The sequence below is a fragment of the Mustela putorius genome, unplaced genomic scaffold (assembly GCF_011764305.1).
Source record: "Mustela putorius furo isolate JIRA1106 unplaced genomic scaffold, ASM1176430v1.1 tig00000040_pilon_pilon_pilon, whole genome shotgun sequence".
NCBI lineage: Eukaryota > Metazoa > Chordata > Mammalia > Carnivora > Mustelidae > Mustela > Mustela putorius.
Window position 1 is genome coordinate 4,416,377 of NW_025421261.1, and position 23,507 is coordinate 4,439,883.

The 23,507-nt window shown below is 49.3% G+C and overlaps 1 protein-coding gene across 1 annotated transcript in view; it reads right to left on the reverse strand.

Annotated features, from left to right (window-relative positions):
- Positions 1 to 23,507, reverse strand: part of SCD5 (stearoyl-CoA desaturase 5) — a 143,912-nt gene that overhangs the window by 47,989 nt on the left and 72,416 nt on the right. Inside the window, exon 2 of the mRNA XM_045075994.1 lies at positions 7,882 to 8,012. Coding sequence (XP_044931929.1) covers positions 7,882 to 8,012 — 131 coding nt within the window. The remainder of the gene's footprint in view (positions 1 to 7,881; positions 8,013 to 23,507) is intronic.

The following is a 23,507-nucleotide window of genomic DNA, read 5'->3' on the forward strand; positions in this document are numbered from 1 at the left end:
TAGGACAGTATCCACACTCTGCGCGGTGCCTGACGGAGCCCTGCACTGACGTGGAACCTGCCCCGCCCCGTAACCTCTTCTCCAACCATCTCCCACACCCATGTGGACACACTGGCCACCTGTCTTGTCCGGGAATGCACCATACTAGTTCCCATCTTTACTCTGGCCCCTCCTTCCATCTGGATTATTCTTCCCCTACCAGCTGCGTCCCGGCTCTCCTGGTTTTAATGTCAGTGCCTGGGGGAGGGCATCTCTCACCATTCTCTGAAGCAGCCACCTCCCTCCACTCTGTCACGTTGCTGTGGTTAAATGCTTCATTCTTTTCTCTCTCTGCACAAATTTGCTTATTCATTTGCTTGCTTGTTGATTTGCTCTCTCTTCCACTGAAATATAAACTCTGTGAGGACAGAGACCTGTCTGTCGTGTTCTACAGTGACTGGAACAGTGCTTAGCCCCTCTCTTTGTCGAAAGAAAGGAAACACAGACACTTGATCCTGGGATAGGCATCAGAACAATGGAGCATTGCAGTGAGAGGGTGACCTCTGGAGTCGAGCTGCCTGAACTTAAATTCCCCTTCTGTCACTTCTGTATGTCCTTGGACAGCTTACATAGCCTCTTTTCCCCCCACTGTCTCACCTATCAAATGAGGAAGATAACAGTCTCCACCTTTTCAGGGTATGTCAGAAGACTATGTAAAGCTCTTAGGGAAGTGCTGGTATGCAGTTAGCACTAGGTCATTGTTTTGTTTTGTTGTGGTGGTAATTATATACATGCCAAAGTTCATGGTCCATGACCATGCGATTTATTTGACCTATTAATATGTCAAGTTTGGTCCACTGACAAATCACACGGTACCTTCGCTTTCTGGCCTGATGTATTAAGAGCTTGAACGTAGTCCATCGCTCCCATCCTTCCAACAGCAAAAAAAAAAAAAAAAAAAAAAAAAAAGCCAAATGAACTGAAAATCAACAACTCTTTTCCATCCATCAGAAAACTGAGATCATAGGGCAAACTGCTGCCCTGAAACCAGAGAGATAAACGGGCAGTTGCAGAGAAGCATTGTGGACCAAGACCGAGAGTCCGCAGCTAGTTCCAGGATGGGCAGGCATACTTCAGCCTGTAATCGGGGCACTGCTGAAGTCTTGGTGTGGACAAGCTGGAGAGTTAAAAACAACGGAGCCCAGTGCCAGGGGGCCCCAACTCGTATAAATGTTAACTCCAAGAGTCGTACCAGGTTCTCACTGAGAAAAATCTTCTGTTCTCCCAGCGGGTGGAGGAGAAACATCATCATTCTGAAATACATGGAGCTCTCTGTTCTCTTCCCAAGATCTATCCTCAAGCGAAACTATTTTGTCGGATCCCAATCAACCAGAGTTTTACAAAAGCCTAAGGGCCCCAGGGAAGGGAAATGCTCACCCCAGGCTTACAGACTGAGACCTAATCATAAGACCATAGAGTGCCCCCATCCCCATGTCTACACTGTTCCATTTGATGACAGAACTCCAATGGAGAGAATGGAGAGCCTTCAACCTCATGTTAAAAAGAAATCTCCAGGAAAGTCCAAAGACAACGGAGAGAGAAAAAACAAGGGCACTAGAGGAGATTTAAGCCCTTGACACCACAGCTAAAGCACACTGTAAGCACATAGCCTAATTCCTAGCCAGATAAACATAAAACCTCACTCTACAGCCCTATTGCCTCAGTTCCTTTTACCTAGTACATCACGCCCAGCTCTCAACAAACAATTGCAAAGTATGCTAAAAGGCAAAAAATACCACCTAAAAAAGAAAAAGCAAGCATCAGACCTAGATGCGGATATGGCAGTAATGTTGGAAAGATCAGACTGAATTCTAGAACAATTATGATTAATACACTAATTACCTTAAAAGAAAAAGTAGACGACTTGAAAGAATAGATGTATACTATAAACAGTAATGGAAACTCTAAGAAAAAAAAAAAGCTAGAAGTCAGAAAAGCTGTAACAAATGAAGAATGCCTTTGATGGGCTCACCAGTAGACTGAACATGGCTAAGGAAAGAATCAGTGAGCTTGAAGGTATATAAATATAACTTCCCAAACCTAAATGCAAAAAGAAAAGATGAAGCGGAATACGTAGAAACCATAGGGCAGTTATAACAGGTGTACCAATGTGTAATTGAAACACCAGGAGAAGAAACAAAGAGAGAGAAAAGACGGAACAAACAGTAGAAAAATATTTGAAGTAATAATGACTGAAATTTTTCCAAAATTAAAGACAGACACCAAACCACAGATCCAGGAAGCTCAGAGAGCACCAAGAAGGATAAACAGAAAAAAAAAAAAAGTCTCCACTTAGGCATATCATACTCAAACTGCAGAGAATCAAAGGCAAAGAGAAATTAATGAAAAAAGCCAGAAGGGAAAAAAAAACCTTCCCGATAGTGGACAAGTGTAGGAATTACACTAGGTATCTCTTAAGAAACTGCAAGTTGGTATCTCATTGTGGTTTTGAGGTGCATTGGGTGTTATACGTAATTAATGAATCATTGAACATTACATCAAAAACTAATGATGTACCATACAGTGGCTAACTGAATATAATAAAAAAATAATAATAAAAATAAAAGAACAAATGAAAGACAATAGATTCTAGTTGCCCCAAATAAATTTGAATTCCTAAAGATAAAAAAAAGAAAAATGCAAGTAAGAAGAAAGTGAAATAAATTATTTAATAAATGTTGAAAAAAAACCACCTTGAAAACTAGAATTCCATACCCAACAAAGTTATTCACTAAGAGTAAAAGAGAAATAAAGACTTTCTCAGACAAGGGGTTACTTGGGTGGCTCAGTCAGCTAAGTGCCTTTGGCTCAGGTCATGATCCCAGGGTCCTGGGACTGAGTCCCACATCAGGCTCCCTGCTCAGTGGGGAGTCTGCTTCTGTCTCTCTCTCTGCCCTTCCTCCCCACTCATGCTATCTCTCTCACCCAAATAAATTTTAAAAATCTTCAAAAAAAACTTTATCAGACAAACAAAAATTGAGGGAATTTGTTACCAGTAGACCTGCCTTGCAAGACATGAAAGTTCTTTTTGAGAGATGGAACATGGGAGTGGTTAGACACCCAGATTGACCTAAAGAAAGAAGAGCATTAGAGAACGAATAAATGAAAGTAAAATAAAATCTTCAAGTTTTGCTATTCTATTAAAGATTTTACTTATTTTAGGGAGGGAGTGCACACACATGCAGGCAGGGTGTGGGTTGGGGGTGAGGGGCGGAGGCAGAGAATCTCAAGCAGACTCTGTGCCGAGCATGGTGCCTGAGGCAGGGCTCAATCTCACCACCCTGAGATCATGACCTGAACCCAAACCAAAATCAGACACTTAAATGACTGGGCCACCCAGGTGTCCCCTTCACTTTCTCTTATCCGTAACCTATCTAACAGATAGCAGTGTGTTCAGAATAACAATAATAGCAACAATGCATTCAGTGATTATAGCTTAATGACAACAATGAGCAGCGCACAGGAAGGAGGAACTGGGAATGCTCTGTTACAAGGCTGCTGCACTAATGGGAAATGCTATCATGTCATTTGAAAGTGGCTTTGGGTTAGTTGTAAATGTATACTGTGACGTCTAGGACAACCACTACCCAACTGTAAAAAGAAGTAGAGCAGATATGCTAAAAGGAGAGAGAAAGCAGAACTGTGTAAAATGCGCAGTTAGAACCAGGGAAGACGGGAAGAAGGTACAAAGAACAAGAGCCACAGAAACAGTCGGCGTGACCCAGCTCTATCAGTGATCACTCGAGTGTGGGTACTTTACATAAACCACTTAAAGGACAGGATGTCACAGTGGGTAAAACAAGGGCCAAGTCTAAGTTGTTCACAAATCACAGGGCTGGACATCACCCAAGAACACCCATGGTGAGCCTGGAGGGTCCGCGGCCCGAGGGTCAGGAGATCGGTTTCAGTCCGGTCTGTCCACGGAGCAGCCGTGTGACCTTTCACTAGTCACGGACATTCTCTGGCCTCTCTTCACCCTTCTCTTTACCTGTTATTGCAAAATACAAGGACTTAGACTAAATCCCTTAACCGCCTTTCCAGTTCAAAATCCGGATCCTGGGTACCAGGATGTGATGAGAAACGTGGGCAGGCAGACAGGAAGCTGCAGCCGCTAACAGGCGTTTTTGCAGAGTTCGTGAGGGCCCAGCTGCAGCCAGAGGGGTGGTGCGTGAGTGCAAGAGCACAGGCCCAAGTCTGGCTACTGCCTGTGAAAACCGAACTCCTGGAGACCGATGGACCGCAGGAAAATCCTACCTGGGCCCGTGTTTGACTAGAAGAAAATGATAAGGAGTTTGCGAGCCACATTTTTGGTTGACTTGCACCTTACTGATCAGGGAGGAGAACGGGCCAGAGAGGAACTCAGGGGCCTCTGCTGAACGTGAGGGACGCAGGATTCCCATAGCCCCTCACCCAGCCCCTTACCCAGCCCCTTATCTAGCATTCCTGGACCATCATAATCTTTTTTTTTTTTTAAGTTTTATTTATTTGGGGTGCCTGGGTGGCTTAGTGGGTTAAGCGGCTGTCTTTGGCTCAGGTCATGATGTCAGGGTCCCTGGAATCGAGCCCCGCATCGGGCTCTCTGCTCAGCGGGGAGCCTGCTTCCTCCTCTCTCTCTGCCTACTTGTGATCCCTCTCTGTCAAAAAAATAAATAAGGTGATATCTCATTGTGGTTTCACCTTATTTATTTTTTTGACAGAGAGCGATCACAAGTAGGCAGAGAGCGAGAGAGAGAAGCAGGCTCCCCGCTGAGCAGAGAGCCCGATGCGGGGAGGGGGGTTGGGAGAGGGGGGGGTTATGGACACTGGGGAGGGTATGTGCTATGGTGAGTGCTGTGAAGTGTGTAAACCTGGTGATCCACAGACCTGTATCCCTGGGGATAAAAATATACTATAGGTATATAAAAAATAAAAAATTTAAATTAAAAAAATTTTTTTAAATAAATAAAATATTTTTTTAAAAAAAGGGAAAAAAAAGATCTTGTTTTATTTGACAGAGAAAGAGAGACATAGAGGGAATGCAAGCAAGAGGAGTGGGAGAGGGAGAAGCAGGCTTCCTGCTGAGCAGGGAGTGCGATATGGGACTCAATCCCAGGATCCTGGGATCATGACCTGAGCCAAAGGCAGAGGCTTAACGACTGAGCCACCCAGGTACCCCCATCATCATCTTCTGAATTATCAAAACCCCCACCTTTCCCAGTATCCGTCCTGTCCCATGTACATACACCCTCTTTAGAAGAAAGAGAGGAGGGAATTGCAAACATTGAAGCCCCAGTGTTAAGAAGATTGTTCTTGAACATCTCGTTTGCAGCTTCTAACAAAAGCCCTGCTCATCTTCAAACACCGACCACCATGGCATCACTAGTCCATTTTGGCCAAAGGCATGACCACCCGGATTGAGAAAAGCACAGGAAAACCCTTGAAATGATCTTTAAAAACCCACGAGGACATCGAAGAGAAACTAAACCAATGACTCTGCATTAAATCGGGGTTGTGGGTCTGTACCCGACACGGACAGGTCATGGCACATTTTCACTCTCCCAGGCTGTTCCTGCCCCAGGGTTAAGTGGTCTAAATCGACTGTATTTCTTCCGACTGACGCTGCTGTGCACCGTGTGGAAGCTGGCTGGAGGCTGATCTTACAGATACCTCTAAGTGACATTGTTAGAAACCCCACACCCATGAAGTACTGACATTTCCATCGGGACACTGTAGGAACGCTAATATTCTACCAAATGGGAGGCTGGCGGAAGGCAAGGACCGTGACTGTGTTTGCTGATCATTACACCCACTGTGCCTAGCTCAGTGCCTGGCGTATAGTAGAGGCTCAATGAACATTTGTTAAATGAATGAAAAAAAAATCCACTGCAAATGTGGGCCTGAAAGAAGTAGGCATCGCCCAAATTTGATGATTTCTAAACATATTTTTAAAAGTATTCATTTTTCATCTCTTCACAAGCTATCACGGAGCACCTCTGTCATGGCAGGCACTGAAACAGAAAGATGAATGAGACAGGATGCCAGTTCTCATAAAGAAGAGGGGCCAATATTAGTGAGTGCAACTATAAGCTGGGCACTTTCTACTCTCTATTTCATCCTTCCAACAGCCCTGTGAGGTTAACATTATTTATTTCCTGCCCTTGTGTATACGGGAAGAGAGACTTGCACCAAGAACTACATCCAGCAAATGACAGAGCCAAGAATTTATTCTGGGACCTGAGTGTTTCCCTCTGCAATGCACTTTCTCCCCAACGTAAAGTTAAAATCACAGTGTGATGTTCTGTTAGGTGATGTTATGTTAAGGAAACTTTGGTTATTGAAAATTGAGTTGTAAATAAATAGTTTCCTTGGGAAAAGAGATATAAGAATTTTATGTTCTCAATTTCAAGTTATTTATGTTGGAAAAAGTTTTTTTAATATAGAGGTGCTTTGTAACCACATCATGAGAGTGTAATTGAAGTCTAGAAATAATGAATTGCTCAAACAAAAAACAAATGAAAATGACCAACTTCAGTCCTAAATAGCATCTAAGATCCAAGTCAATGTGTTTCTAAATGATCGTTATCATAACTCATTGATAGGATAACCAAACCACAACCCTGAGCTAAGACGACCGAGGTCAGAATACGTGCAGGCTAGTCCGCATCGCCCGTGGTGAGGGACAGAACACAAAGCGGAGAAGCTGCCCACCGCTCCTTTGTGTGCAACAGCTTTTCCCTGGGACCCTGGGACTAATTCCTAACTGCGCTTAAATCATAACCTGTAGACATCCGTAATAAGAACTCTGTTCCCTGAGCGATCTACTGTGCTGCATCCCACGTGCCTTATGAAGGCTTGAACCGTGGGAAATGAGTGGAGAAATGAAATGAGGAAATGAAACCTCAGACATGAGTGCAACCCGGAGGAATGCTCAGGGTCAGGCTGTCTCGTGGGGACGGGAGGCCCACTGAGCAGGTGGCCACATGGCTTGCACGGTTGAGCATCACAGATGGGCTCCTGGGTTGCCTGTTTCCCTGGACCCTAAAGCAGTTTTGAGAATCACCGTCTCAGAACTCTCTGGGTGAAGATGGCGTGGGGCCCAGAATGTTCCGCTACTAGAATAGTCCTAAAGGATATGGCCCAGTCCCAGGGCTGCGAGGACCCTCCGTTACATTTTTATAGTTTCCTGCAATTCTCAATTATTCTGTATCAGCTGTGAGAGTGAAGTCATACTCTGATTTTTACAGATGAAGAAACTGGAGACAGTAAGGGGTTCACAGCCAGCAACATCGGAGTAAGACCCAAATCCAGTCTTCCAGCGCCGTCTTCAACAGCCCTCTGCCATAGACGTACGGGGTGACCTTGGGGGTATGTTTTCTAGGAACAACAGCCGGAGAGTGGGACGCGCATTTGCCTATTACTGCTTCTAACCATACAATCTGTCCAGTTCCTTGACTTCAATAAACCTTGGTTCTCATCTGTAAGTGAGGACACATAGGACACCCAGCCCCTGGGGTGACTGTGGGGGTCAAGTCTGATGCGTGGACAGCAGGCTCAGCACAGAACTCGGCCCTGGTTAGAGCCGGACGAATGCTGAGGGGTTTAGGGCATAGGCTTTGGGAAGAGGTATCTCTCTCCTCCTCTGTGGTTTAATATTCCTAGGGGTACAAAGCGCCTGGGGGACATTTTGCCTCATCTAAAGCTACAAGGAGACAAAACTTGGGACAGACAGGGATGCTTGGGGACCTGAGCCCTGAGGCTGGAATGAGGATGGTGGAATGACCACCCCACAGGGAGCGGATCTGTGCCGTCCCCACAGAGCTGTCTGTGCTGGGTCTCGAAGCCAGACGGACCCTCCATCCCCACCTGGAAAGCCATGGAGTTGGCAGCAGCCAGGAATATCCTCAGGGGCAGCTTGGCCTTGTAGGACCTGTGGCTCCACAAGCGATGGGCACCGGCTGTCACACCCAGGGCGTTCAGGAGGAAGCAGAAGTAGGCTGCAAGACACAAGCAGGGACAATGTCAGCAAACGTCACAAGCCTCTACACACCCCAGGCTTCTTTCTCTGCACAGAAACGCTTGGGAAACGGTGTCCGGAGAAGTGTGCAATGTGGAGGAAGAATTGATAACTTGGGGAGATGCAGCCCTGGGTGCTGATTTTCAGCCTTCCTGCACTGGGCAGATGCGGAGAGAACTTTCCGCAAGGAACCTTGACCTTTGAACATAACTTTTTCTCCTTCCAACAAATCTTTTATTTGCTCATGTTCCTTAACAGTCTTGATGCAAAGTCCTCATCACGTGAGTGTGTCTGTAATGCCTGCTCTCCATGGTGCTGAGACTGACCTCCGTGTTGCCTCGAAATCTCCACGCCAGGAAGAGTGTTACCTGAAGACCGTATTTCTAAAGGGCAGTACCATCCTCACGGCTCCAGAGGCCTGGTTTGAGTGGAATCAGGCCTGACTTAAAAGCAGCGAGATCTGGCTCAGGACCGGTAAGAATGAGAATAGAACTGATGGCAGGGACGCCTACGATTCGGCTTCCGAAGGTCCCCTTAACACCAACAGCATGACCTGGAATCACAAGGATGGCCAGGTGGGGGATGTTGTTAGAGCTGCTTAAATGGAGTGTGTTATCTGCCACCCACTTAAATGTATTATCCTTAAGCCTCATAACACACTGTGCTGTCCCACTTCACAGCTGAAAAACTGGATCTCCGAGAGTTAATCCTGCCTATAAACCCAAGTCGACCTAGTTCCAAAGTCTCTGCCAAGAGACCCGGTATTGCCCCCCATGTGGCAGCGGCGGGTGGCTCTTCATACGAAGACTCGGGAGAGGTTATGAAAGCATGGTGTGGAGGGGACGCCCGGGATCCCCAAAACCACGATTCCGAGATGACCACAACTACTCGTGCTTTCACAGCAATATGCCCACACAATGCTGAACGTCTTCCTTGGATTGCCTTATGAAAAACACCCCAAATAATCCTATGTGGTTTATATTTTATTAGATCCATTATACAGATGAGAAAACCAAGGCTTTTTCTTTTGTATTATGTTATGTTAGTCGCCATACTACATCATTAGTTTCTGAAGCAGTGTTCCGGGATTCATTGTTTGCGTACAACCCCCAGTGCTCACGCAGTCCGTGCCGTCCTTAATACCCACAGCCAGGCTCACCCACTCCCACCTCCCACCCCCCTGTCCTCTAAAAGCCTCAGTTTGTTTCCCGGAGTCCACGGTCTCTCATGGTTCGTCTCCCACTCCGATTTCCCCCCTTCATTTCCCCCTTCCTTCTCCTAATGTCCTCCGTGCTACTCCTTATGCTCCACAAATAAGTGAAACCACGTGCTAATTGACTCTCTCTGCTTGACTTACTGCACTCAGCATCATCTCCTCCAGTCCCGTCCATGTTGATGCAAAAGTTGGGTATTCATCCGAGAAAACCAAGGCTTAAGAAGTTAATTAATTTCCCAGTGTCACAAAGCTAGGAGGTGTCTTTGCTAAGAGTCAAACCCTCGTCTGTCTGAACCAAGAACAGAGCTCCTAACCTCTACTCTCCACTCTGCCTCTGGGAGACACCAGCTAGGTCCTATCTTTACTTCTCTATACTCCGCCACCATCCTTCGTATTGGACCCTAATCTAAATTTAAAAGTGAGCTGCTTCCAGGCCCCTGGCACCCAGTCGTTAAGTGTCTGCCTTCGGCTCAGGTCATGACCCCGGAGTCCCTGGATCTAGTCTCCGCATCAGACTTCCTGTTTGCCAGGAAGGCTGCTTCTTCCTCCTCCACTCCCCCCTGCTTGTGTTCCCTCTCTCGCTGCTGTGTCTCCCTCTGTCAAAGGAATAAATAAAATCTTAAAAAATAAAATAAAACTAAATAAAATAAAAGTGAGCCACTTCCTTACCTCGGCAGACAACTCTAAACCAAGCTATAAGCAGGTGGGATCAGGCAGATTATCCTGCACAACCACCCCAGTGCATGGCACACACAGGCCCCCCACGAAGAACTGGCAGCAAACAAGCCATCAACGGTGGGTCCATCATGGAACAATTGTGAATGGCTCCAGGACAGGATGCATTTGGGGAGCCCATTATAGCACTTCTTTAGAAGAATTACTAGGGTAACCTCAGTGTCAATAGACATATTTAAAAGTAGAACCATATTACATCTCCCAAAAGTCAAGTCTACTGATCTTGGTTTCAGTCCATATTTACATGGGTCTAAAAGCAAGACTTGCCCTTGGCGCTGAGATTAATGAGTCTCTGAATACATGTGGTTTTCATGAAGTTGACAAATCATTCCTTACTTGAAAGGTTAAAAACAGAAAAACAATCTGCCCATAAATCACAGAAAGTCAGAGTATATGAAAAGCTCTGGTCTTTCTTGTTGCTATGACTTAACCATGGTCATGAGTCTATGAAGTGAGCAGCTATTTTCCGTGTCATCCCTGGCCTTCATGTCTCTACATACAATTTTTTCCCAACTGTCAAGTACTTGGGGAACAAGTGAGACTGTAATGGAAAAATTCAATGTGACCCTGTCTCCCCAGCGGATTAAGACTCTGGACCTCCGCTATAATCAAGTGAATTCCAAGACTCCATGAAAGGCACTGGCCACAAAAGAATCCATTCAGCGTACAGCTCCCAGACCAGGCCTTATCACAGAGGATGGCATTGTCTTGTCCTATTCGGGATCTCCGGTATTGCAGGGCTCGCTGACACGGCTGGTCTGCCCTGGGCTGGAGTGGCTACTGGTTTTGCATGGTCCTTCTTCTGGCAACAGGAATGTGGCCACGGAACCCAGGCCGGCCTGGTGTAGAAGCCCTGGCAGTGGACACCTGACCCAGCTCTTCTCTCCCTTCTTGCTCAAAGACTAAAGGTCACACTCCAAGGCATGACTGCAATAGTAGAGAATGAGGCCAAGACGGTGGGACATGGAGATGGTGGAGGTGCCAACAAGAGTCTGGAGGACAGCTGCCTGCCTTGGGCTGCTAGCTGCAGCTCCCAGTTCCACGGCTCCTTTGACCCTGTGTGTCTCCTGGTATTTCTCCTAGTTATGGGAGCCAACCAATCCCTTTTTCTTACTGAAGCTAGTTTGCTCTGGATTTCTGATACTAAAATTCTGCAGAACCTCTAAGGAAGAAAGCAACCTTCTGGCCATAGCCCAAATGAATACAAACTACAAAAACCCTGGCCTGAGTATGAGGTTGTTCTACTAACAGGACTCAGTTTTCCAATTCTGCTAGGGCCAATCTGAGAGGCTCTTAACCTCTCTTCTCTGATCTTTGTGGATATTAATATCCAAACTAGTTTTCAGAAGGATGTTGGCTAGTTGGCTCTGAGACACTGAACTATTCAGATACAGAATTGATAACTTTGGGGGAAGAAGGAGTAACAAATAGTGTTAATAACTTTATCAAATAGCTTATACCTTGTAGACAAGGGTGCTAGATCAATAGAATTCAGAATCACAAAATTGCCTGGTAAGCAACAAACTCATTTATTGGTCTGGGTGCAAACAAGAGTCATCAATTCTGGTTAGCTCAACCCAAAAAGAAATGTACTAGAGAGGTGCTAAATAGCCTACAGATCTCATGGAAGGGTTGCAGGACGGTTTTGGTACAGAGCCTCCAAGACGGCCCCAGTGCTCCCTGTCTCCTGGTAATCATGGCCCTGTATAATTTCTTCCCCTTTAGTAATGTGCTTCTTTCTTTTTTAAAAAATAAAAATTTTATTTATTTATTTGACAGAGAGAGAGAGAGAGAGATCACAAGCAGGCAGAGAGGCAGGCAGAGCAGGGAGTGGGGGGGGGGAAGCACTTCCTGCCAAGCAGAGCCCGATGCGGGGCTCGATCCCAGGACCCTGAGATCATGACCTGAGCTGAAGGCAGAGGCTTAACCCACTGAGCCACCCCGGCACCCCTAGTAACCTGCTTCTAACCAAAGAATATAGTGATGTTGAGGGAATGTTGGTTCTGTGATTAGGTTACAAGAGATTGTGACTTCTGTTTTGCTAGTAGAGTCTCTCTTGTGTTGGCTTTGATGACGTGAGCCACCATACTGGGACAGCCCGTGCAGTAAGGAAGCAAGGGTGGCCTCCAGCCAACAGCCAGGGAGGAAGTAAGACTTCAGTCCAATAATCCTCAAGGAACTGAGTCCTGCCAAAAACAGTGAAAGTGAACTTGGAAGCAGATCCTTCCCCAGTTAAGCTTTCAGATAAGACAGGAGCCCAGGCCACACAGGGCTGCCTTGTGAGAGATCCTGGAGCAGAGGCCCCAGCTCCAGTGTTACCCAGATTCCTGCTCTACAAAAACTTGGAGGAAGTAAAGGTGTGTTGCCTTAAGCTGCTACATTTTGGGTTATTTGTTCTGCAGCAATGGTTAACAAATGCAAGACTTCAGTAGCAACTTCATCTCAAGGGTGGGAAGGTACAGTTTACATCCTGGCTTAAGAACAGCTATCAGTAGGGACCAAAAGTAGATTCGTGTCTCAAGGGGCCGGGAGGGCAGAGAGGGGGAATGACTGCTGGTGGGTGCAGCGTTTGGTGTGAAGTGTAAAAATGTTTTACAACGTTTTCTTTTTTTTTTTTTTTAAGATTTTATTTATTTATTTGACAGACAGAAATCACAATTAGGCAGAGGCAGGCAGAGAGAGAGCAGGAAGCAGGCTCCCCACTGAGCAGAGAGCCCGATGCGGGGCTCAATCCCAGGACCCTGAGATCATGACCTGAGCTGAAGGCAGCGGCTTAACCCACTGAGCCACCCAGGCGCCCCTTAAAACTGGTTTTGATAAAAGTGGCACAATTGCATGAATATAATAAAAACCAATGAATTATATACTTCAAATAGATGAACCATATGCTATGAGTTTATAACTCAACAAAGCAGTCTTTAAAAACTATTACTGAATTCCTATTAGACTTTGTTATGATGCGTATTTTCTCAATGTAAAATAAAACAGACACGTCACAAAAGGGAATGGAACGAAACCATTTGCTGAGGGTGCAGGGAAAGACATCATCACCTCTGCACACTTGGCACCACTGGGCCCTCGTGTCATGCTGCCGTCTCTTCAGTCTTCCACAGCTGCCAAGAAGAGTCTCTCTTTGACCCTTCGCCTATGTCTGAATCTATCAAGACCCAAGATTCTGAAGCCCCTATTTGTCCGTGCGCCAATCGCAAGCCCAGCTCTAGCTGCCAGCAGCGGGGGGGAGACTCCACAGTCCCTTTAATTTCCGTGACGGAAGGCGGAGCCTCCAGCCACGCTGAGTCTTCAGTCGGAGCAGTGTTTAGAGAATTGTTGTCGTGAACCTCTGGACTGCACAACCACAAAACAGTCCTGGAGAGATGTTAAGAACCAAAAATTAAAACTCCCTTAATTCTGGACCTGCAGAGGGAGAGACGGGCAGCTCTTTGAGACCCACCACGCTAGCAGAGCAGCAACTGGCGGCTCTGGTGCGTGTTGTCTGTTTCCCTCTATGACCAGCACGAAAGCTACTAAATAATAGAATGGCTCTTACTGACCAAGAGCTCCCTGCGCCAGGTCCTGCTCTCAATAGTTTCTGCCAGGGGTGCCTGGTGGCCCAGACGGTTAAGCATCTGACTCAGGATTTTGGCTCAGCTTATGACCCCATGGGTCATGATCTCATGAGTCATGGGACTGAGCCCTGGTACAGCTCCATGCTCAGCAGAGAGGGCCCGAGATTCTCTCCCCCTCGGCCCTTCCCCCATTCATGTTCTCTCTCTCTCTCTCTCTCTCAAATAAGTAAATAGATCTTAAAAAAATAAACAGTGTATACACAATAACGGGATATTCGCCTCAGGTCTAGGGTCGGTGATGTGACTCCCAGCTCATACGCGAAGGCAGTTAGACCGAAGTGTTGCAGCCGGGTTGCAGTCTAAGGCAGGAAGACCCCATTCGGCACCTCCAAGGGCTGCTTGACCTCTCGGGGTTGCCTTGATTGCAACGAGAGGAGAGGAGAGCCTGAACGCGCCGCGTCCTTCTAGTCAGCTCAGAACAGCTCAAGACCCTTGCTCCGTGTGTTGCCTTCCCACTGTCGAGTCCACTGCCACAATGCCCGTCACTCCGCACGCATTCCACCTCAGCTTGCCCTGGGGCACCAGACAACCCATGGATTCGTGAGACGGTCTGCTGAGCTCCTCTCACAGACCATGCACTCGGCTCGAACGGGTCCACCAGGTGGCCGCCCGACAATGGAACTTTGTCTCCTCACGTTGGTAGGAGTTTGAAAAGTGAGTTATTTACTACATAATTATAAATTATAGCAAGTGTTGCACAAGAGACAAATAGCATAACATAAGAGAGATTAAAAGGGGGATAATTTAGGGGCATCCGGTTGGCCCAGTTGGAAGAGCATACGACTCTTGATCTCAGGGGCGTGGGTTCAAACCCCGCACTGGCTGTAGAGATTACTAAAGCATAAATACATAGAAGGGGGATAGTTTAGTTTGGGGGACTGGAGAAAACTCTGCAGCAGACACCAGAATCAAGCTGACACCTGAAGGAGGAGAAGGAGGCAAGAGGAACCCAACGTGCAAAGACGGGGCTAGAGAAGGGGTCTGGTAAGAAGCTCGTCTCCGACCACCTCACACCCACTCGTCTCCGACCACCTCACACCCACTCGTCTCTGACCACCTCACACCCACTTAGAGGACGACCAGAACAAACAGAAACAAACAGAAAATAACGAGCGCTGGCAGGGAGGTGGAAAAATTGGAACCCTTGTGAACTGCTAGCGGGGATGAAAACGATGCAGCCGCCATGGCCAAGCTGGGTGGTTCCTCTACGAGTTCAACAGAATTGCTGTGTGATCCCGCAATTCCGCTCCTGGCTCTGTACCCCGAAGGACTGGACACAGGGCCTCGAACAGACACTCGTTCCCCCACTTCCGGCCTGGACAGCGGGAGCTTCGATAGTGGGCTCCGGAGGCAGAAACCTGCCGGGAGGTGTGACAAGCACCCACGGAACTGTCTCACACCAAGGGGAGGGGAGGGGTCGCAGTGGAGCAAACAGGCAGGACGGCGGCTCCCGGGGATACGGCCAGGTGGGGAGGGCCAGGAGGGCCATGCGGGGACATACTGCGCTCAGACGCTGCTTCACTGGCCAGCGCAACTGCCCTGAAAGTCAGCTCGGGGCTCTGGCCAGTAAACAGCCGCTTCCCCTCTCCGTCCGGTCCTCCCAAGGTGCAGAAGACAGTTAAGGAAAGGCCCACAGACCCACAGACAGACGCAGACAGAGAGAATATATATACACACGTATCCGTACGTGACTGGCAACATGGCCTGATAGTTGGGAGGAACCTGGGACTGAATCCCTGGTCTATCACGTAGTGTGACAAGCTCTAAACTTCGGTTTCTCCATCCGTGAAGTGGAGGAAACACTATCTGCTTCACAACAGACGTGTCATAAAGATTAGAAGAGGTGAGCACGCAAGATGCTCCTGTGCCTGGGGGGCAGCGAGCTCCGGTTCACATTGTCACCCCAGTCGGGGCCTCGGAAAATGTTCCCTGAGAAGCCCCCTGGGGACACCTGCCTTTGTCATCACTCTAAGCCCGTGGTTCTCAAGGGGCTAGGTGATTCTGTGTCCTCCTCCCCCTGAGGGACACTTAGCAAAGCCTTCAGACATTCCTAGTTGTCACCACCCCAGACCGGAAGGTAGAGTCCAGGGACGCTGCTGAGCCCGCGGAGTGCCCAGGCTCCCCCCCAACAAAGAATAATCATTACCAAAATGTCAGCAGCACCGAGGCAGAGAATCCCGCTCCGTTCCTAGACGAGCCCTTGGAAGCTTTCTCGCTCACGCTCCCCACGCGACTACACTTGTCCTTACTCTTTTACAGCTCTGGCTTCACTGCGAGCCGAGGCAGTAACTTGTCTCTCAAATTGCTTAAGAAATCGGCTGAAAACAAAGGACGAGGATGAGAGGTCAGTAGGATTTTCGGTCGCCCCTTCTCCCACTTCAACGCGCTCTTCGTACCCCAGGGGATCATGTTTAAACGCGCCCCCTGCCGAGATTCGGAGTCCGCCGTCCGGGAAGGGTTCACGGGAGGTTCTGACCCAGCGGGCCCCGGGCCCGGGCTGTGTAGCCGTCCTGCCCTGAGACAGAGGGCCTGACCCAGGGCTGCCCGTGACCCGGCGAGGCCCTCCGTGGCCACTCATCTCACGAGAGGATGTTCCGAAGAATTTTGACCAGACTTTACATCCTCCCTTTAAAGGTCTGGGCTTACAAATTCAGAGATTCTAAATCTCTAAAATCCTCGCAGCTACGATTTCAGCCGCTCCCGAGAAAGGGCCTTGCGGGCTGAGAAGCGAAGGGCTTCCCTCTAGTTGAAGCCGCCAACGCCTCCTGTCCGTGCATAGCCGCCCGCCCTCCACGAAACCGCTTCTCCCGCGCTGCGCGGCTGTCCTTGGGCTCTCCACCACGGCTCGAATCTCTGAGCAACCGCCGGCATCTTCGCGGAAGATGTAACAGAAAAGGAATGGAATTAGAGAAAATGTATTTCGTGCGTTTTGGAAGAACTGCCTATTTTCCTCAAGTGCCTCCTGCCTTCTGCTAGGTCGCGGAAAGGATGCTACGGTTCTGAGCAAATGCGACTTCTCCTGGTTGGCTTCTAGCTTATAGGACAGACGACACAGCAGATCACTAAGAAACAAGAGTGTACCGTATCTCACTACTACCCTGCTACCGCACCACACGACGTGCAATTCAAAAAAAAAAAAAAAAAAAGAAGAAGAAGAAGAAGAAGCAGGGGCGCCTGGGCGGCTCAGTCGTTAAGCATCTGCCTTTGGCTCAGGTCGTGATCTCGGGGTCCTGGGATCAAGCCCCACATCAGGCTCCCTGCTCAGTGGGAAGCCTGCTTCTCCCTCTCCCACTCCCCCTGCTTGTGTTCCTTCTCTCTCTGTCAAATAAATAAATAAAATCATCTTTTTTAAAAATAAAAAATTTAAAAAGAAGCAGGAACTCAAGTCTTTTCTGTAGATCTCACTTCAGGCCCTCAGGCTGGGCCTGGCACCCGCGCCGGACACTCCCCGGCCCTGTGTTTCAATACGGCAACCAGCACACGGTAATAAATAAGGAGTTTCTGAACTAATGCCAGCCTCCCCTCTAACACATAATCTCCAGGAGGGCAGAGACTCTGTCCGTCTTTCCACGTGGCCTCCGCCGGCACCTGTGCAACTCACTTAGCCAGAGAAAAGGTCTCACTGCACAGCTCACGGCCACGGGCTTCACTCGCACGGGGACCACCCAGCGGCCGACACAGCTCCGGGGTCCGCACGCGCTTTCTCTCATCAGTTTCACACCTGCTCCACCCCCCTCGCCCCTACACCACCCCGTAACTTTGCTTCTGATTTCAGGGAGAACAGCAGAACCTCCTCAGGCTCTGCCCCCACCACCGCCCTCCAGCGTCCGAGCCCGGGTACCCCAGCCTTCTCCACTGCGACGAGGCCGGTCCGCACAGCCAGTAAGGCAGGCCCTCCTCACGCAGCTCACCCGTCCTACCCCGTCGCTCCGCAGCTCTCCCTCCCCTCGTGTGCTCCGTACTACTCCCACCAGCCCACAACTGCACTTGCTTCTGTCACGTTAAAAAAAACATTAAAAAAACAGGCCACCTGGGTGGCTCTGGCAGTTAAGGGTCTTCCTTCAACGCAGGTCATGGCCCCAGGGTCCTGGGATGGAGCCCCAAGGCAGGCTCCCTGCTCTGTGGGGAGCCTGCTTCTCCTTCTGCCCCTCCCCCCCCCCAGTGTGTGTGCGTGCTCCCTTCCAGACCTCACAAAAGTAAATAAATAAAAAAGGTTTAAAAACATGAAAAGACTTCTCTTGATCCCACCTCCCCACCTAGACCCTACTGCATCTCCTGGGCCCTCACGGCGAAGCCTCTGAATGGCTGGTCTCTCTCCGGCAGGTTACAGGGCTCCGCTTCCCGCCTCCCATTCTCTCGTAAGCCCCTCCCTGTCTGCTCTGACCCGGGGCCAGACGACACAGAGCTGGTCCTTGACTCGGGGGCAGCCTCTGGAGGCACCGCAAACACCCCTCACGTGGGTGACGGCAGCACGGACGGGGAGGGACCGCGCTACGGGAGCCCCTGCGGGACAGGCCTGGCCTGAGGACAGGCGTGGGGTGTGAAGGCTTCGGGCCTCCAAGCAGAGCGAGCGGCCCGGCTCGCTGCGGGGGGGAGGGGAGGGCCGCGGGGAGTAAAACGAAATGAGAAAATCTCACAGGGGCTGACCAGAAAGGCACTTAAATATGATGCGGAGAGACAGCAGGGGACCCAGAATCTCATTCACACGACCAGCCTGAGACGGGCAGACGGGAGATCGTTGTGGAAGACAGTGCGGTCGATGAAGTGAAGCAGCTGGGCGGGAACCTCTCCGCGTGCCGCCGCAGTCACACTCCCCGTCACGTGCCTCGTGGCCTGGGAGCCCGGCCTCCGTCCGCCGGACCGGTGGCTTCTAGGCTGGGCTACCTCCAGCAGATGACTCGAGGGCTTGATTTTTTTTCCCAAGATTTTATTTATTTATTTCAGAGAGAGAGAGAGAGCTCGAACAAGCATAAGTAGGGGGAGCAGCAGAGGGAGAGGGAGAAGTAGACTCCCTCTGAGCAGCCGGCCAGAGTACGCAGGGCTCCATCCCAGGACCCTGAGATCATGACCTAAGCTGAAGGCAGACACACAACCAACTAATGGAGCCACCCAGGAGCCCCTAGTTGAGGAGCTTTTAACTCTAAACACATAGGGTCACCTGGGGGCTCAGTGGGTTAAGCCTCTGCCTTCGGCTCAGGTCATGATCTCAGGGTCCTGGGATCGAGTCCCACATCGGGCTCTCTGCTCAGCGGGGAGCCTGCTCCCCCCCCCCCACCTGCCTCTCTTACTTGTGATCTTTGTCTGTCAAATAAATAAATAAAATCTTTTTAAAAAACCAAAACAAAATTTTATACACATGTCCTAGGGCCTTACACTGACAACTCTGGGGACCCCAAACGCTAAGAAAGCGACGGACAAAGACAGTGGCCCTCGGACAGACAGGCCCACGAATCACCTGGGGCTCTTGTAAAACTGCAGACACAGCTCAGAAGGTCTGGGTGGGGCAGGAGAGTCTGTCTGTCCTACAAGCCCCAGGCCGCACCACAGGTCCCCAGGCCTCTGTCGCGAGGACCACACTTGGAGCTGCAAGGCCCGCCCCGTCTCTGCAGAGACTCATTTAGGACCAAGGAAACCTGCCTTCCTCCTTGGCTTAGTGATGTGGGCAAGAGGTGTTTTAGTGACAGTCCAGGATGGAAGTCTCGTCTCCCTACCGTCTGCCCTCTGCTCATTCTTCCTTCCTTCCTTTCCTGCTTTCTTTCTTTCTTTTCAGGTAGAGTGGGAAAAACAGTACTTAAGGCAGATTTTAAAGTTTAGAAGATGAGACAAGGATTGCCCTCAAAGCATCACAAAACGAATTCTATAATGTAAAAACATAAGAACTGAGCTGCTTAATATCCACAATAGCCAAACTATGGAAAGAGCCTAGATGTCCATCAACAGATGAATGGATCAAGAAGATGTGGTATATATACACAATGGAATACTATGCAGCCATCAAAAGAAATGAAATCTTGCCATTTGCGACAACATGGATGGAACTAGAGGGTATTCTGCTTAGTGAAATATGTCAATCAGAGAAAGACAACTATCATATGATCTCCCTGATATGAGGAATCTGAGAGGCAGGGCAGGGATTATGGGGGGAAGGGAAGGAAAAAATGCAACAAGATGGGATCAGGAGGGAGACAAACCATAAGAGACTCTTCATCTCAGGAAACAAACTGAGGGTTGCTGGGGCTGGGGCAGGGATGGGGTGGCCGGCTGATGGACACGGGGAGGGTCTGTGCCATGGTGAGTGCTGTGAAGTGTGCAAGCCTGATGACTCACAGACCTGTACCCCTGGGGCTAGTAATACATTGTACGTTAATAACACACACACACACACACACACACACACGCACACACGAACTGAGCTGCTAAAAGAGCCAAGGCTGACGATCATTTGCACCTCGCGGTCCCATCTCCACAGCTCAGTGCAGGCCGAGGGCTCATTATAGCAAAAATATCCCTTAACCAGAATAAGAATTTGTTAAACAGACGGGGCGCCTGACTGGCTCAGTCCATTACGCATCCAACCCTGGATCTCAGGCTCTGAGTTTGAGCCCTGCACTGGGCTCCTTGCTGGGTGTGCAGCCCATTAAGAAAAAGAAGAAGAAGAAGAATTTGTTAAACAGAACGTTAAGGGCTTGTGGTCATCCCCGCATGGTGCTGACAGCCCTTGTCCCGAAGGAAAGTACAAAGTACGTAGAACCAGTTGCGCAAAGAGAAAGACTGGGGAAGGGAAGAGCTACTTGGTTCTGTTCTCAGAAAATTCCACAAACGAATGCTCTTTGCTTCCAGGCCGCTTTGGAAGATGTCTGGCATCTAGAGCGAGTGGGCGCGGGTGTCGGAAGAGCTGCGCTTGCAGTTGTTGGCTGTTCAACATTTTACTGAAAAATGCAACAAAGACTCCAAGTTCCTTTCCTCTCTGTGGGTTTTCATTCAGTAGGACCCGCAGCGAGGGCTCGAGAGACCACGGCTCCGCGATGCTCCACAAGCTCAGACTGGATCTTTCCACTATTCTGTGTGGCTTCCTATTTCTTTCACGTCTTCTGCCTTCTCCAAAGTCTCTTCCTCTCCCTCAAATGACGGGGAGCTTCTCTCCGGGGAGGGGGACTCACTCGCGAGGCGCGGGCATCGGAGCTTGCAACAAGTCCTGGAGCGCGCAGGCTCCTTCCACAAAGTGGGGCCCCGAGACAGCCACGCTGCCCACCTGCCGTCTCCGGGGCGCGGGGCCGGGACCGGGCCACCGTTCTATCTTCCTTAGTCTTGGTTCTCTTTCCTGCGAGGCAGACACTGGCTCGGACGGTTGTGAGATCAGTGAAAATGTATATAAAGCAAATAGTCGTATCTCAGTATAACGTTATGGAAAAGCCCAGTTATGCTTCTCACTAGGCCACCCTGCAAGGCTGAGGCTGGGTGACCCGCAAGCGGGGCCTTCAGGGCAAAGGAGCCCCCAGGGCCCAGCAGAGACTCTTTCCCCCACTCGGAGGCCCAGCCTCCCGGGTTCCCTGAGGTGAACGTGGGAAGAGCAAACTCACTCAGAGTTCACGACTCAGGATGACTCCCACCACCCGTCTCTCCGGCAGCCGCCCAAAATCAGACAGAACTACTGAAATTAGAACCAGAGATAACAGAGCACAGAGAGTAATTCAGTGTCTGTGGGGATACTCATTTACATGTTCATTAGTTATTCGGTTTTGATTTTCTCTTGGGCAGGAGGAGTGTGTGAGAGGGAGGGACGCACTTCTGCTCTGGCTGTGCACAAGCTCACGGATGTCTCTGACCTTAAATGAGAAACTATAACATCAAAACGTTGGTCCTCAGGGATGCCCGAGGGAATGCTGGTTAAGCATCTGACTCTTCATTTCAGCTCAGGTCATGACCTCAGGGTGCTGAGATCAGCCCAGAGTCGGGCTCTGCGTTGGGTGTGGAACCTGCTTTAGATTCTCTCTCCCTGTCCCTCCGCCCCTCCCCCTGCTCCTGTGCACGTGCTTTCTCTCTCTCTCTCTCAATAAATAAATCTTTTTTTTTTAAATATCTTATTTATTTATTTGACAGAGAGAGATCACAAGTAGGCAGAGCAGCAGGCAGAGAGAGAGAGGGAGGGGAGCAGGCTCCCCGCTGAGCAGAGAGCCCGATGTGGGACTCGATCCCAGGACCCTGGGATCATGACCTGAGCCGAAGGCAGCGGCTTAACCCACTGAGCCACCCAGGTGCCCAATAAATCTTAAAAAAAAAAAAAAAATGAAGTTTGTCCTTTGAAGGAAGATTGAGTAAAATCATGACCCATCATGACCCAAACTGATCAATTTGGGAGAAGCAACAAAAAAGGATCATTTCTGCCCTCGTGGTCTGAATTACCTGGTAATACTGGGTCATCCTCTTTTTTCCTAACAAGCAACTTCTCTGAGGAAATCGAGACAGCTAGTGGGTGGAGCCCGGGCCCCAGAAGTCGAGGCCGAGTTAGAAGGCACCTTCTCAGCAATGAAGCATGAAGCCTGGGAGACCCAGACCGTCCATTGGACGGCTGAGCCCTGGAGGAGCATTTTGGGAAAAGTTCTGGCCAGAGAAGCCCAGGGCACCACCGCTGCCTTTATGACTGAGCCAAAATTGCTCATAATTAAAGTGTTGAGTCGACGGAAAGCCCCCCTGGGCGGCACTGCTTTTTGTCCCCGTTTCTCCTCAAGAATCTCGTTTTCCTCAGACTCTCTTCTGACCAGAGAAAGGTCCTCTTTGGGGCTTGGCATGAACACAGTGGATTCCGACCCAACTTCCCCATCCTGCAACCACAGGCCAAAGACACAGACGAAAAACGTTCGGTGGTGAGGTGTACTCAGTGACCCCAAAGGGAAAAATGACAACAAACAGTCTTCAAAAGATTCTTTTTTACCACAATAATGTGTCTGCCTTAAGAAGAAAAAAAAATTTTATATTTCATAATACACCATTCTATCAAGATACCAAGAAATCCCCTTTGATAGTTGGGTTAGTGACTGCACCATGGAGACAGGCTGACCTAGTTTATGAACCCTGGTTTCAACGGTTTTCTTCACACATTTTTATTCCTGCCAAGTCTCTGTAATTTGCTGTGGATAACCCAAGGCAGATTTTTTTTTAAAGATTTATTTATTTTGGAGAGAGACAGAGAGAGAGCCAGGCTCCCAGCTGAATGTGCAGGGAGCCCGATGCGGGGCTCGATCTCACGACCCTGAGATCATGACCTGAGCTGAAGGCAGAGACTTAACCCACTGAGCCCCCCAGGAGCCCCCTAAGGCAGACTTTTCTCCTTTACAGTACAACCCGGGGCCTAGTTTTCTGATCTTCCCTGGTTTTGATGCATAAAACCCAACCTAATTTTAGGAGGTTGCCTCGGAAAGCCACCATTACCCATTCCCTCATTTCTCAGCAAACGCGTGGGTGCCCTCCGCGTACCAGGTTTTCTGCAAGGTGCGGAGTGCGGTCACGGTCAGCGCCTCTCCCCGGGAGGCTCACGGCTAACCAGCTCCTCCAACTGACAGCCCTCCGTCCACAAGCAGCCCACGGATTTCTAAAAAACTGAGCCAACAATTAAAAATAAACAACTGCAAAAATAAAAAACAATCTCCATTTCTGGTTTCTCTTGAAAAATGGAACAATGTGACGACACCAGGCCACCTCACTTTCCTGCGGGGCCACTTTCTGCAGGGAAGTGGGGCTAAAGACCCCTTCCCTTTCGACAGTCACTGCCCCTCACCCCCTGCGCACTCAGGCACTCGGGTGCTGCCTGCCTGGCCCCCGTCTGGACGGAGCATGACCCGGACTAACTGGCCTGTTGGGCACAGCAGACACGGAGCCGAAAGCCCGCAGTAGGTTTCCC